Below are 16,912 nucleotides of genomic sequence, written 5' to 3'. Positions count from 1 at the left end.
AGTTTGGAACCTAACTTGAGCTTGCTTCCCTTTTATGGGCCAGCAAACTATGTGAAATATGTTACAGTAAGACATGTAAAGCCTACTTTGACTCCTCATTGATCCTGACCTATACTTTCAGTCAATCCATAACTGAACCAGTAGTCATGGCCCATCATGTACATTTAGGAGGATTTGCATCATCCCTTTTGGATACAAACTGTTTTACGATTATATTTATGATTGTTCATTAAAGACTTGGCGTCTTGTACACCATTACTGCAGTTTTTGCTTTTGTTGAGCAAAGATATAATGACATAGAGACTTGCTGAGCATTTTGGGGTGCAAATATCTCTATTGTGTAGTTTCAATTTTTTTCTTTGTCATTTGAAAGAGCATCTTTGTTGCTACAAAAGTCACTCTGTTTCATCTTGCATCCATGGATACACTATTATACAGAGTCATCTTTGGCGGCCTATTGTGCAACATGCAAATGAGCTAGAGATGTGACATTTTACAATGCAGCTAAGCTTGTTGCACTTAGCATGCTTTTAGCATATGACACATCTTGCTTTGCCAGGTACTTTTATAAATGACCCCTTAAAATGTTCGTTAAGTTGTGCTATGTTATTTACTGCATGCAAGCCTAGATATACAAAAGTATCATCTTTGCAAGAAATTGAGAAGTCATATTGAAATATTATGTTAGCAGTGTGTTGAGGTAGAGATTTTGGGCATTAAGCCCTTTATGGTACAATGGCTGCTTTAATGTAATGTAATGTAATTTATTTCTTATATACCGCTAAACTCCGTTAGGATTCTAAGCGGTTTACAGAAAAATAGACAATAGGGTGCATTAAAATTATAAGTAAAATAGGTACTTAGAAATTCCCTTACTGTCCCGAAGGCTCACAATCTAACTAAAGTACCTGGAAAAATGACAATTAGTAGCGTAATGAAGAAATAAAATAGAGAATAGATGAGAAAAATAAGAAAATAAACATTCTAATAAGACTACAATGATCTAAAGGACTTTGAAAGGTTGAAAAAAGAGGGGAGATAAGAATAGATGCAGAGGGAGAACCGTTGAAGCAATAGAATTCTGGGGAAATTTAAATGAAATTTAAATGATAAAATAAAACAAAATAAGTGGTAAAACAATAAGTGAGATTAAAAAATATATCATAAACTAAAAAGACAGGTCCTAGCTCATCCTGATGTTTTATTTATATTGATGAAACTATGACTTAGGCATTCCGTTTCCATCTGTTCCTTTCTACAAAATAGCTGATTTCTTTCTGTTGTTTAACAGACGTCACTTCTGTTTTGTTCTTACAAGTTTTCCTTGATTCATTTCACATTTCTTTTATTATTGTTATCTTTAGGTCACCATTTATTCTATATTATGGAGTTTAACAACAAATTAGATCCTTGTAGCATTGAGATTTCTGATGGTTCTGAATGTCACAAACCATCAGATTTTTATTCTGGACAAAGTGGCTTAAAGTTCATCAATGATTTATCTTTAGAAGATCAAGAATTAATAAAAAGACGCTCTGGACTTTTGAGTTTATCTGTGGAATTTAGTATTTGTTCTTACCATGAAGCTCTGATTTTGACCAAATATGAATTTCTACAGAAATCCTGCTGTAATCCCTTCAGGAAGCAGAATCACAGAAATGTCAAATGTCTGCAGTCAATTAACCTTGCTACAGTTGATCATTTGAAAGCTATTACAAAACAAGACTTTGTCCATGTTGTAGGCAAGACCGTAATGCAAAGTTGGAAGAAGTGGAGGGTTCTCAATCTGATTCTGATAGTGATGACCCCATTAATGCCACTGAAAACCTCAATCCCAGATTTACAGCTCTTGACATTTCCCCTTTAAAAATTCAGCGGGTTAGCAGGCAAATATTCTTTGAGTTATGCCAAGTGCTAATTCATTAAAGCCCGAGGGACTACAGTGCTCCCCCGCAAATTCACGGTTGGCAGATTGCGGTCCCAGTTATTCGCGGTATTTTCTGACCATGAATGACCAGGCAGGGGAGGCAGGAGAGGGCAGCCAGAGTGCCGGCGAGTGAAGGAAATCACTCGCGGTATGCTCCGACCGCCTCTTCCTGCACTAAAGTTGGGCCTCACCAATCAGGAGCTGTGTGTCAAAGCAGCTCCTAATTGGTGAGGCCCGACTTTAATACAGGAAGAGGCGGTTGGAGCATACAGCGAGTGATTTCCTTTACTCGCTGGTGCTCTGGCTGCCCTTTCCTGCCTATACAGCTGCCCTCTCCTGTCTCCCCTGCCTAAAAACCATATTTGCGGTTTTTCGAAATTCGCAGGGGTTCCTGTTAGTGGCTTAACTCCTGCTGATGTTGAACAAGAACCAGCAAGTGATAAATGTAAAAAATGTACTGATTATGAACTTTTGCTGAAGGAACTGAAACAAAAGTTGGAACTTTCCAACATAAGGAAAAAATACAAATTCTGACTCTGGTCCAAAATAATTGGAGCACTTAGAAAACTTCAAAAGAATTAAGTGTCTCAACCAGAATGGTATAAAGAGCCTGGAAACTGAAACAGGACAGTATTTTTGCTGTTCTAACTCCAAAATAAAGGAAAATACTTGCTGAGCATGTTAAGCAAAAAGTCCTAAATTTTTATGAAGTTGATGAATTTTCTAGGATATGCCCAGGCAAAAGGATTATAATAATAATCATAGTCTTTATTCTTGTATATCACCCAGCCATGAGTTTCAGGTGGTTCACAATCAAGAAGGAATGTACAATCAGTGAAACATACATGTAAACATGGTTACAGCAATAATCATGATACAAACTTATCAAACAAGTAAGTTTTCAACAACTTTCTGAAAGCATAATATGATTGCATTTGTGGAATCTGAGAACTTAACCAGGAATTCATTTTTCCTAACTGGAAAGCAAAAGTCTTATCTAAAAATCTCTTATAACGGCAAGCTTTTACAGATGGATATTGAGTATTTTTATTCAACTTATATAACTTAAATTGGGAGGATAGGTATCCTGAAGCCAGACCAAACAGGGCTTTAAACAAATTTAAACAAAATTCTTGTTTCAAATGACAACCAATGGAGTTGTTGATAGAAAGGACCCACATGTCACATTTTGTTTAACTCGAAGATCAAATGTTTCTGTGAGGATTAATGGTGAAAAAGTAGCAAAGCAGAAAAGATTGTTATTGTGCAATCTGAAGGAACTTTACACCATTTATTGGGAAAAGTATGGACCTGAAATTGGGTTCTCAAAATCTTGTGAGCTTCGGCCAAAATAGTGTGTTACTGTCAGTTCATCAGGAACTCATTCAGTCTGCGTCTGTATAATTCATCAAAATGTAAAACTTGTGTTTTCTGCTATTTCACTTCCAGATGACTACAGATTGCTTTGAGTAAAACTGTTTGTGATATTAAGTCAAAAGGCTGCATGTTGCAGCAATGTGAAAAATGCCCTGGTAGGATTCCTCTGGAGGAATATCTTGCTGATTAGTTTAAAGAAAGTGGCCTTGATCCCATAAAGGAAAACTAGGGACCTCCCTTCCCTTCAGAATCACCGAGCTCTGGAACAACCTTTCTTTCCCTCTACGGAACTTGAGCTCCCTCCAACTGTTCCGCAAACATCTGAAGACCTGGCTATTCTCAAAAATCTGATTCTTTTTCCATCTATGACATCCTAAGCTCTCAAAAAACTCTTCATACTTGGTCCTCTAATCCGTCATTGTAGTTCCTTTCTTTTCCATCTCCTGTAAACCTCTACCTTTCATTGTAGTTCCTTTCTATCCCATCTCCTGTAAACCGTGCCGAGCTCTACGAATGTGGAGATGTTGCGGTATACAAACCTAAGGTTTAGTTTAGTTTAGTTTATTATTGCATTTAAGCAATGAATTCACACAGAAACTTAGAAACTCGGCAATTATCCTTAGATGATTTTACTTCAAAATTAATTGGCAAAATTTGTAACCTGGCCTGCTACCATTTCATCTCCAAGCACCAAAGTGCCAACTTTGATTACTAATTTATGAAAATACATCTGAACAAAGAAGTGTTATAAGCTTAAAGTAAGGTAAGCACATCAAGCTTAGCTGCATTATAAAATGTCACATCTCTAGCTCATTTGTGTGTTACACAATAGGGCAGCAAAGATGGTTCTGTATAATTAGTATATCCGCGCATGCAAATGATGCATGTCTTTGGGACCTTAATTCTGACCAAAGCAAGGTCAGGTCCAAGGTGAAACAGGGTAGCTTTTACAACAAAAAATATGGCAAAAGTTTGCATACAAAATTGACATCACATCTTTGTCATTATCCCTCCTCCTCCTTTTACTAATCTGCAGTAGAGGTTTCTACCACAGCTCAGGGCATATTTAAAATAATCAAGGAAAGTGGACAGACCTCAGACACCCCTTTCTCATTCACGATAGGACAGCAAATGCTGGGCCATTCATTGGGTTTGTCTTTTCAATCATTGTTCCACTCCCCCCCCCCTCTATATTATAACCTAAGTGTGCAAATTTCAAATATTAAAAAAAAAAAAAAAAAAAAAAATTAATTAATTAATTAATATTAAAAAAAGGAACTTACCTTGTAGACTTCTGTTCTGAACAGTACATTTCTGATCTCTGATCTCAATGGGGCCTGTTTTGCTGTCATTTTTTTGAGACGGAGTCCCCCAGCATAGTGAGTTTTGGAAGTTTGTCATGCCTGCATTGTTGAGGGAATATGAAGAGTGACTGCCCGTCCAGTGAAGTATGTGTTGTGAACATGGCTGTATGAGAATTTTTCATTCCCTGATCTCCTGAAGAAGCTCAGGGCGAAACGGGCCCCATTGACATCAGAGATGTATTGTTCAGATCAGAAGTCTACAAGCTAAGTTCCTTTTTTCAATATTAAAATTTTTTTTGCATATTTGAAATTTGCACACTTAAGTTATAATATTGAGGGGGTGTTGGACCAATGATTGAAAAGACAAATCAATGAATGGTCCAGCATTTGCTGTCCTATCGTGAGTAGGAAAGGGGTATCTGAGGTCTTTCCACTTTCCTTGATTATTTTAAATATCCTTGAGTATTTATCAAATAGATACACAATAGTTTTGTGAAATTGTGTACCCGCTCAACTTTTGGATGTATATCTTTTGATGTTAATCTGGTGGAGTTGTTTGCATTTTTTCTGCTTGTCCTTCTGAATCAAATATAGGTCAGGAGCAATGAGGAATCAAAGAAGGCCTTAAATTTCTTATTATAATATTTTTCACGTAGTTTACTAGCCCATAAAAATGGAGGCAAGCTCATGTTAGGTCTGAAACTGCGCACAGGAACTTAGTTCCAGGGGTTGCATTAATCCAAAATACTTTATTCCTCTGACAGCACTTGGACAACGTGGCTGTTTTGTGTTACTTGGAGCGTGGCACTCTGAAAGGGCCCTCTACTCAGCTTCCTTTAAATCTCAAATAGAGATCCAGCAGAAAATTTTGCAATATTTACTTTGAAACCCTAGTAAATGTCTACACAAAATTTTATTCAATTTGGAGGAGGTTGAGCCTGAATGATTTTCAAAATTGATCCATTTGATGTAGAGTGATCCAATGGTCCTATTTTATAGGCGTGCTAAAAGTGGCTTCAGCATGCAGGAAAGCCCGGTGTCAGGTCAAAACCGCGGAAGACAAAGGCGCGCGCTGACAACTGAGCGCAGCGTGGAGGCGCGCGCCGAAGAAAATAACTGTTTTTAGGGGCTTCGACCGGGGTGTATGTGGGGGGAACCCCCCACTTTACTTTAAACAGATCGCGCCGCATTGTGGGGGCGTTGTGGAGGTTTGGGGGGCTGTAACCCCCCACATTTTACTGAAAACTTCACTTTTTCCCTAAAAACAGGGAAAAAGTTAAGTTTACAGTATAATGAGGGGGGTTACAACCCCCCAAACCACCCACAATGCCGCCGTGATCTGTATTAAGTAAAGTGGGGGCTCCCCAACAAAACTTTTTAGCGCGTTGTAGTAGAAAGGCCCTCATGTTTGTTCAGACTAATCATTCCGTTTCCTACTGTGACCGAACTGGATCCCTTGGCAAATCCTCTTACTCCCAGGAAAAAGAGATGGCGATTCTTGCATCTTCCTATTTAATAGTTGTTAATAAACCTGTCTTCAAGAAACGTGTACAAATATTCTTTAAATGTGTCTTTATTTTTAGCCAAGGCCACATCTTCTGGTGATAAGTTCCATGGTTTCACTGTGTGCTTAAAGAAAAAAATAACTTTCTCTAATTTATTTTAAATCTGCTGCCATTATTTCATGGAGCATACCTTAGTACTAGTTGAAATGGTAAATAATGATTCCCTATTAATGTGTTCCGTGCTGCTTTTCATGTAATGCTTTAGTGCTATCTCTAATACCCACTCAAGTGTAAATCCCTGAAGGATCAGTCTTATCAAGCATACTCGGGTCCTGTCTACACCTGCACATGTGCACCTATACTGGCAGCCTCTGGACCGTGCACTAAAAAGTTAATAAAACAAACATAAAATAATTTCTGCTTGTGATTTCTAGGGATACTGTCACCTCACAATACACAGGGGTCATACAGTTCTTTGTAATACTCCTATAGACCAAATAAAATGTCCTGGGGATGCCAGATCAGTCACAGGCGCAGTTCAAATGAAAGTTTATTAGGAAATGATAATACAGTGAACTGCAAAAGCTATAACCAGCAAACAACAAACACAGGAAAAGGAACAGAGGCTATTCACTACAATAAAAACCACAGGCCCAAAATTCATCTGGTGTCAGTCAGCATTTTGCTGATCACTGCTGGCATTCAATGCTAGGCCATGTCCAGGTACTGGCATTGAATTTCCGGGTTTCTAGAACCAGCCAATGCATAGCCAGTTAAGTACGATATTTAGCACTTTACTGGCTATGGGTTAGTGCATAAAGATAAGACTGACTTTCTGTGGTCCTATTTATGTGGACTCCGTCCTTGGAATGCCTTTCAAATAGCCATATTTCAGTACAGTGCTAGCTGGTTATTTTCAGCGGCACTAATTGGTTAAGTGCTACTGAAAATTAGTGGTTACTCCCCAACAAGGTATTTAACTGTCCAGGAGCCCTATCTGGCTGGTTAAATTGCTTTGAATATTGACACCCCACATAATTAAAATTTTTTTGACGTACCCAGTATCTGGGAAGCTCCAGTAATAGTCTGTCCACAAGACATTGTTGAAAGTAGGACTGGGAGATAAGTCTGACAAATTTCCGGTGCCAAATAACTAATCCTAACTGAGGACGCTGATTTCCTGACTAGTAACACTGCATAATCTCAAAACACTTGGAGAGCATTGTAATATTACAACTTCCTAGAAAAAGGCATTTAGTACCTTTCAGTCCTTGCTAATACAAAGGAACATCCCAGCTGCCATGAATTGCTTAGAGGTGTGCACAGGAAAGCTACTCATTTCTGTCTGGAAAAATGACCTGTTTGATTTTGAAATATTTACAGTGATGAAATTCAAGGGGAAAGTCCGTTTCCTAGAGTTTTTTGTTAAAGTGCTGCAGAGAACAGTACATGAAGAGAAATTTGAAGAAGCACTAGAGTGGACTGGCAATATGCAAGACTATTTAAAAAAGTAAGTTTTACAAATTTTAAAATTTCCCTGGCTTTTTCAAACCCTAACATTTTTACAATCATATATAGTATGCTAGCCTACTGTATAGTTGGTGTCTTCTCTGCTTAAACTACTAAGATTGGAAACAAACTGTAACATCTGGTCAACTAGAGAAAACTTTTCATAAGTTTAGACCTGGCTGTTTTGGGTGTGTGTCTTCTGCAATGGTACCCCCATCCTGTGTTCTTCCACATCATATGGGCAGTGGGAATGAGAGTAAGTGAAAACAGATAAAGACCTACAGTAAGTGGTCCATCCATTCTGCTTATTATGTTGCTTTGGGGCATAAATGACACTTCCTGCATTTTTAAAGTTGTAACTTTGGTTCCAGTACCAAAAGCACATGAGACCTGAACCTGTGGATAGTGCATCTTCACCTGCGAGGAATGAAGAAGGCATCATCTACATTTTCAACTCCTCCTCCCTACATTTCCGGGCACTGTCCTCTTTCCTCAGTTTTTTCCTTCTGCAAGCAAGTTGAGAATGGATCTTTTTCATCTGCTTTGTTTAAATTTCTTATTTTTGGATGTTATCTGATGCAGCCAGAGTACAAGCAACGGAGCAACTGCCTGGGGAATAGGCACTCGCTTCCGAAACTGGAAATCGGAGGCGAGCACTGATTCCCCAGACAGTTCTGTCAGGGGTGGATTATGTCACAGTTGCCATGTATGATGTGTTTAGAATCATGAGCAAAGTGTCTACTTATTCTATTTCTGCCCACAGGATGCTTTGGATCAGAGAATGGGTGGAATATTTGGCTTCTAAAGCCATGTGAGCAAGCTGCCCTTTAAGGCTTTTTTGGGGGGGAAAGGACTAGACAATCTCATGACCAGTGTAATGGACAGGCATCCTAAGTCTCTCCAAGATATTAAGCTCCGCATCAGGTGCCTGTTTGGCATCCAATTCCCAAAAGTCCCAATGATGCCAAATCTCTCTCCGGTCTTCCCAGGAAGACTTGCGGAGTATCAGGAAGCCTGGGAATGGATTTGCACAGACCAGTGGGTGCTGGTCTGTGGTTTCAGCCTTGAGATTTTTTCATAGACTTCCTGGCGGGAAGGCTGGAGAATGCAGCCAGAGTATGAGCAACGGTGAAACGACTGCTGCAGATCTGAGTGGTGGAAGAAGTCCCAGATGCTAAATCGGCCTCAGGCAGATACTCTATTTACTTCATTTCTTGTGCCAAAGAAAGTTTCGGATGACTGGAGACCAAGTCTGGATCTCAAGTCGGTCAATGCAGCCTTAAAAGTGCACAAGTTCTGTGTGGAGACATTATGATTAGTTGACTCGGTTGCTCCAGGAAAATATCTACCTTCTGGATCTGACAAAAGCTTACTTGCATATCCCCATTTTTCCATCTCATATAAGATTTCTCAGATTCCATGTACTGAAGAGACATTTTCAGTTCTCAGCAGTCCCATTTGGACTAGCAACAGCACTATGCACGTTTACCAAGGTTATGATAGTGGCAACATATTTACACATGTACTTGGATGATTGGCTCATCAGGGCTGAATCTCAGGCAGAGGGTCACAAGGCAGTGATGCAAGTAGTCCACCTCTTGCAGGAACTAGGCTGAATCATCAATTTCCGAAAGAGTCATCTGGATTCCTCGCAATCCCTGGAGTATTTGAGGATTGTATTCAACATGGCAGAGGGCCATGCTTTTCTGCTGGAGACTTGCAAACAAAAGTTGAGGTGGCAGATTTTCAAGATTCTGGCAATGTCAGACCCAACTGCATGGGATTATCTACAGTTATTGAGGTCTATGGTAGCAACAATAGAGTTGGTACCATGGGCGAAAGCTCATCTCTGACCTCTCCAGAATGCACTATTGTCCCAATGGTCACTGCAAATGGACTCTCTTCAGTGCTTTTGGAGTAAACAGTGGAAACCTATCAAAGTTTATGATGGTGGCTAAGGATTACTGCTGCATGTAGCAACATGGGTGATCCTCACTACAGATGTCAGCCTTTACGGCTTGGGAGATCATTACGAAGGTCATCTGGCCCAGGAATCTTTGCAGAGAATATGGTTCATTAACAGATAGGAGCTGAGAGCCATTCAAATGGCGTTATGGGCCTTCCAAGAGACTCTAGAAGGGAAAGTGGTCAGAGTCTTCTTGGACAATACCATAGCAGTGGCTTGTATCAAGGAGGCACCAAGAGTGCACTATTAAAACTGGAGGCCCAACTGTTATTTCGCTGGGCAGAGAGCTATCTGCTGGCCATCTTGGCAATGCATGTAGTGGGAGTGAACAATGTTCAGGCTGACTTTCTCAGGTGACAGATGCTGGACTGGGGGAGTAGTCCTTGTTCCAAGGATTGTTCAGCACTGGGGGGGGGGGGTCTGACATTCAACCTGATGGCGTTAGCCTGCAATTACAAGACCACAAAATACCTCAGTTGAAGGAGTGGAAACTCCAGTACAGGGGTGTCCAACCTTTTGACTTCTCTGGGCTGCATTGGCTGAAAAAAATGGTTCTGGGGCCGTGCAAACGCTGCAGCAAGACAGAGGAGGGTGCTGGCATGACAGTAAACACCCGGGGGCAGCAGAGGAAAGTACTGCATCACCCTCAACTGAGGACACACAAAATACTTCACGGGGCCGCAGGTTGGACACCCCTGCTCTAGTACAACCTTGGCCTTCCAAGGATCTATTGTATGTGTTCCTGCCTTGGCCAATAACACTGGTCAACAAGCATTTTGCTACTGGAGTTCTGTCACCTGTACCTTAACAAGGGCCACATGCTGACTCTAAATCTGAAAACACATCCTGTTTTTAAGTTATGCGTCAGTTTGTGTTTATATCATTTTCATCAATAACGCTACCGTGAAGCTGTAACACAATATTGCATTTTAGATCCTCTCATCAATCACATATACAAGTAATTTGAAAGTTTATACTAAAAAGTGATTGTGCTGATTTTTCTACCTGTGAATTTTTATATTATGTTTGTTTTTGTCTAAGATATTGTAATTATTATGAACAGACATGGTTGTGTTAACCATCCTGATAATTTCTGTTATATCTGCGGACAAATTGCTGCATAAGATCAGTGAAAGAATATGTCCAGCAGACTTCAAAGTGCATACAAGCATTATTTTGGATGTAAAGTTGGCAACCAAGATAAAGTGTGGGCACCTCATGTGTGTTGCACTGTCTGCTATTCCGGATTAACACAGTGGCTGAATGGGAAATGGAAGAAGATGCCTTTCGCTGTACCCATGGTGTGGCGTGAACCAACAGACTATCACTCGGACTGTTATTTTTGTATGACAAAAATTGTGGGGTTCACAAAATTCCTTTTTTCTAACCGGATCCTCTTTTATCCATCTTCTCCCATACTTCTTCCCACTCTTTCTTTTTTCTTCTTAGATTCCCCACCCTACCGTACTTTCCACATACATATACATTAGCTACCGATGGAAGCACCATAAAGTTTAAATTCGCCTGCTTCTGCTTTAAAGCGCTAAACGGACTTGCCCCTAAATACATAATTGACCTTTTCTCCTTCTCTGCCAACAGACACAAGAGAAGCTCTCATTCCTACTTTGTTTCCCCCCCCCAGTTAGAGGTTGTAAACTGAAAAAAACACCTTGAACACCTTCTTTCACATTAAGCAGCATTGTGGGGTAAAGACCTAGATCAACTGCTTTCGCCCACTACTTTTGAGGACTTCAGAAAACGTCTAAAAACTCAACTGTTCCTAAGGTATCTAGACAACTGACCCACTCATCTTCTTTCTCCTCCATAGTGATTCCTCTGTCCTATTAATCTCTTTCTCCTCAACAACGCATTTCTGGTCCTATTAACTCTCCTCTTCCCCCCTCTTAAATTCAATTAATTTGTACCTCGCTTAATCTATTGTAAACCACATAGAACTTAACGGTATTGCGGTATATAAACTGTTATTATTATATATGTTTTTTCTCTTAACTTTAAAATACTAAATTGTATTTCTATCCCCTCTTCCCTTTTCTACTAGTTGGTCTGTATGTCCAATTGTCTACCTTATTTTTTAGTTAATTTTAAATTGTAAATGTACATGTATATTTATCAATTTTTAATTTTTGTATTTTGCTTAGTAAAACTAAATAAGTAATTCATCAAAGTCTAATAAAAACTGCTGGCATTCCAGGCCACAGACATAAAGAAGCAGGACAAAATACTAGCATGGCTAGATGTCAGAAGGGTTCTCTTTTGTTACCTGGTGGTGACCAATGATTTCAGTTATCAGATCATCTCTTTGTCCTAATGAGTTTTGGACACAGAGGAAGACTGGTTTCAATGCCTCAATTTCCAGATGGATATTGATGGCTATTTCCACCAATTTCTTTGAAAGCACATTCCACCAGAAGTGTGGCTTCTTCATGGATGGAGTCCAGGACAGTTTCACCCAAGGAGATTTGTAGGGCAGCTAAATATAAAAATTTACTAAGTTTTACAGAGTATATGTAGAAGCACAAAGGGACTTTTGTGGTGCTAGCAGCAGGTTCTTCTATCCTACCCTAGGTTCGAGGGATTGCTTTGGTATATCCTACATGTGCTTTTTGCACTGGTAAAGAAGATTAGGTTCTTATCTCAATAATCTTCTTTACAGTAGAAAAGCACATGAGTCCTGAAGCCCCGCCCTATCAGTTTTCAGTGTAGCCTGCTTTTAGCCACAGGCAGGTATATTTCCACAGAGGCTTGTGTAAGGATACTCAAGCAAGACAAAGCAATATGAAGCTTTGGCTTTAGAGAGACAGGAGTGTCTATACAGGTTTGCTCTTGACAAAGTCAAAGTTGAACAAGTGTTAAGAACATAAGAATTGCCGCTGCTGGGTCAGACCAGTGGTCCATCCTGCCCAGCAGTCTGCTCACGTGGCGGCCCTTAGGTCAAAGACTAGTGATCTAAATGAGTCCAGCCTCACCTGCATACGTTCCAGTTTAGCAGGAACCTGTCCAACTTTGTCTTGAATCCCTGGAGGGTGTTTTCCCCTATAACAGACTCAGGAAGAGCGTTCTAGCTTTCCACCACTCTCTGGGTGAAGAAGAACTTCCTTACGTTTCTACGGAATCTATCCCCTTTCAGCTTTAGAGAGTGCCCTCTCGTTCTCCCTACCTTGGAGAGGGTGAACAATCTGTCTTTACCTACTAAGTCTGTTCCCTTCAGTATCTTGAATGTTTTGATCATGTCCTCTCTCAGTCTCCTCTTTTCAAGGGAGAAGAGGCCCAGTTTCTCCACTGTAGGGCAACTCTTCCAGCCCCTTAATCATTTTAGTCGCTCTTTTCTGGACCCTTTTGAGAAGTACCGTGTGCTGATTGCACTCAGGTAGGTGGTTGTTTTCATTAGGCCTTGTTGATGCTATGTTGCATTTGTTAATGTGTTTTCTTGCAGAGAAAATCAAAAGTATGTCATTGTGGAGTTTCCCTCTGCCCCTCCTTGTTGTTTTTCCTCTTTTAGCGGTTATCTCTGTTTTGGTACAAACTGAGAAGAGAGGGCAGTGCCCAGTGATGTAGAGAGTCAGAGTTGAAAATGTAGTTGATGCCTTCTGCATTCCTTGTGGGTGAAGATACACTACCCACAGGTTTAGGACTCATCTGCTTTTCTACTGGAAAGAAGATTATCAAGGTAAGAACCTAATCTTCCATTCAAGTAGGTGTAACCCCAATATTTTAATGGAAGCATAGTGCAGTCATTTCACTGCTGTTTTGGACTGAACCACTGTTCTATACAGATTATAGCTATGTTCATTACGACAGGTTTCCCAGGGTTTTTTTTTGTTTGTTTGTTTGGTTTTTTTGGGGGGAGAGGGTTGGATGTAATATGGTATTGTTGCCTCTTTTTCAAGTTTAGTAAACATGAACTGTTTTTTCAGTACCAACTTGAGCTCTTTCAACTTTTCTTGTCTCATTAATCCTTCGTAATTATCATATTTTGATTTATGCTGTTCATAGTGCTGTTTAATGCTATATAACTTTGGCACACTAATAGCATTATTATATATCAAGCAAATTATTTTATCTTTTACTTCATAGCAAAAATAGTCCAATTCCCACTTTTCTTGGAATTTTTCATTTAGTTTTACTACCACTTTATTTTGATTTTGATAAAGACAGGAGGAATGTGTGGCGCAGTGGTTGGATGTACAGCCTCAGCACCCTGGGGTTGTGGGTTTAAACCCTGCGCTGCTCCTTATGACCCTGGGCAAGTCACTCAGTCCTCCATAGCCCCAGGTAGTTAGATAGATTGTGAGCCCACCAGGACAGATAGGGAAAATACTTGAGTAACTGATTGTAAAACCGCTTAGATAAACCTTGATAGGCGATATATAAAACACCTAATAAACTTGAATACAAAGAGCTGAAATAAATGAGTAATCGTTAAAACAAAAAAATAAAACATTTCAATAAAAATCAATATCTTTTCTTAAATATTAACTTACTATTATTGTTTCTGGTGGTATTCAGTATGCCATGTGTTTAAAATGGAAAGAGCGTTGGCAGTTCAAAAAGGTTATTATAATAAATTTAAGGATGTGTGGGAGCCATTTTTAAATTATTATAATGAATAATTTACACTTTTCCCAATTTTAATTCTTACATGTGGATCGGGAGGGGGGGGGGTTGGATTTCTATTAATAATATATATGAATGATAAGATATTATATTCATGTGGTATATTTTTTGTTGTATATGGAAGTGGGAGGGGGTGGGAGTTATCTTTTTGTTGTATGGTATGGTAAATTTTTAAGTGATATTGTATTCTAATTGTTTGATATTTACTGTACACTTGTGAATTATAAAATGAATAAAGAATTAAAAAAACAAACAAACTTACTAGACACAGAATAATTGCACAAATTAATAAGTGTAACGTAAATAAACCTATACTCGTATTTTTATTGTATTCCGAAGGCAAAATATTTCTCGTTAGGTGCACCAAGCAAGTCAATACAAGACTAATGGTGTGGTAGGTATTATTATCATCTGATTCACTGCTGGTATTAGTGGGGGGAAATGGTGCGTTATGACTAGTGGCACAAACTTGTCTCTACAGAGAGAATAAATCTGCTTTAAAAATTTATTTTTTTTTTGTAAATTCTTTATTCATTTTATAACTTACATCAAGTGCACAGTAAATATCAAACAATTATAATACAACATCACTTGAAAAATCTTCAGTATCATACACCAATAAGATTTAACCCCCACTCCCTCCCAAATTCATATATAACTAATATATACCACCTGAAAATAATATCTTATGACATCTAATATAATAAAACGCTAGACGCGCATGCGCACTCAGATCTGCGTGATCTGAAATCCCTGATCTGTGAGATGTATGTCCGTGGCTTTGCAGACGTGCGCATGTGAGTCCCCAGCCTTACTGCTTCCCAGCCGCATTGCTTGCCAGCCGCAACCGTTGCACTCCCTGCTCTCCAGATCGTGGTAACACGGATCAGAGACACGGAACAGCAAATCGGGGCAGTAGAGGCCGCGAAGCAGCGTGTTTACAGTGCTGCAGCCGCAGCTTGAGCCAAGAGGATTGTCGACCGTGGGAAGGGAAGGGGTGGCGGCGGCGGCAAGGGACTAGGGGAGCTGGCCAGACTGCGAGAAGAGAAAATCGGGTGGGCCACGAAGAGACAGGGAGGAACTGGGAAGAAGGAAGAGGAAGAGAGAGAAAGAGGGAAAGGGGCCTGCTTTGGGGGAGGGATGTGCTTGGAGGCAGACAGCTTTGTTTGGGGGGGGAGACAGAAGGGGGGCCACGGAGACACAGTCAGGGAGGAACTGAAGAGGCAGAGGGAAAGGGGTCTGCTTTTGGGGAGGGGTGTGCTGGGAGGTAGATAGCTTTGCTTGGGGGGGAGACAAAATGGGGGGCCACGGAGAGACAGTCAGGGAGGAATTGGAGGGGTAGAGGGAAAGGGGTCTGCTTTGGGGGGGAGGGGTGTGCTGGGAGGCAGACAGCTTTGCTTGGGAGGGGAGACAGAAGGGGGGCCACGGAGACACTGTCAGGGAGGAAATGGAGGAGTAGAGGGAAAGGGGGCTGCTTCGGGGGGAGGGGTGTGCTGGGAGGCAGATCATTTTGCTTAGGGGGGAAGACAGAAGGGGGGCTATGGAGAGACAGTTAGGGAGGAACTGAAGGGGGAGAGGGAAAGGGGGCTGCTTTCTAGCACCCGTTAATGTAACGGGCTTAAAGACTAGTTCATATAAATATTCTTAATGGAAAACTAAGAAACCCCCCACCCCAAATCCACATGTGTATTAAAATTGGGAAAAGTGTAACTTATTCATTACTATAATTTAATAATGGTCCCCACACATCCTTAAATTTATTATAATAACCTTTTTGAATTGCCAACGCTCTTTCCATTTTATAAAAATCAATTAGAGTAAATCAACCCAACCTAACATAAAAGCAAACTAATCAGGGGAAAGCATGAGAAAATAGCCACATTTTTACCCTGCTTTAACTCTAGCTTCAGAAAGTTTTAGTTGGAATGTCAGAATTTCAGAGAATAGGTGTTGCAATCACAGCAACAAGATGAACAGTGAGATACTACTACTACTACCATTTATCACTTCTATAGCACTGAAATGCTTATGCAGCGCTGTACATTGACATTTAATAGACGGTTCCTGTTCGGAAGAGCTTACAATCTAACCTGGACAGACTGACATGACATAGAGATATGTCCTAAACAAACTTTTCCTCTTCTTCTGTGTCTGAACCCCACCCCCCACCCCCTTGATATCTTTTGAGGTCTACAGGGGTTGAAGGGGGAGGGTGGGGGGGTCACATTAATTCTTGACTTATGGAAATAATTGAGTAGCTGATGAGACTATTGCACAAGGAAAGGACTAAATTCTGAGCTCTGGGAGAGCTGTTCTATTCTGGCAGCATATAATAAAACCACTCACTTGCGTGCCTGATCTATCTGCTGTCAACAGAAAATCCCTGTTATGGTTCAGGAACATTGTTGTCTCTCCTCTTTAGTTTTAACAGATTCATCAGAAACAATCAGGTGTCTTAACTATGAAGTTTTCATACACAGTAAACCACCTTTTTATTTTTTTTGGCCAGTACATACATACATTAAAAAAATGTTTTTACATAATAGGAGAAATGATATTATGCTTGGCAAGAAAGGTGGAAGAGACCTGGCAAATATTACTGTTACTGGTGAAGCTTATCGGCGATACACTGCTGCATTGGTTGAATATCAACAGGTAAAGTAAACATAAATGCTTACCATCTCTAGTT

The 16,912-nt window shown here is 40.1% G+C and overlaps 1 protein-coding gene across 5 annotated transcripts in view; it reads left to right on the top strand.

Moving 5' to 3' along the window:
• CFAP54 (cilia and flagella associated protein 54) overlaps positions 1 to 16,912 on the top strand; it is a 440,387-nt gene that overhangs the window by 192,910 nt on the left and 230,565 nt on the right. For all 5 annotated transcript variants that reach the window (XM_033951153.1, XM_033951154.1, XM_033951152.1 and 2 more), the window contains exons 31-32: positions 7,497 to 7,623; positions 16,770 to 16,878. In XM_033951153.1, coding sequence (XP_033807044.1) covers positions 7,497 to 7,623; positions 16,770 to 16,878 — 236 coding nt within the window. The remainder of the gene's footprint in view (positions 1 to 7,496; positions 7,624 to 16,769; positions 16,879 to 16,912) is intronic.

The sequence above is a fragment of the Geotrypetes seraphini genome, chromosome 7 (assembly GCF_902459505.1).
Source record: "Geotrypetes seraphini chromosome 7, aGeoSer1.1, whole genome shotgun sequence".
Classification (NCBI taxonomy): Eukaryota; Metazoa; Chordata; class Amphibia; order Gymnophiona; family Dermophiidae; genus Geotrypetes; species Geotrypetes seraphini.
The sequence above is the reverse complement of the archived record's forward strand: the minus strand, read 5'-3'. Positions and strand labels throughout refer to the sequence as shown.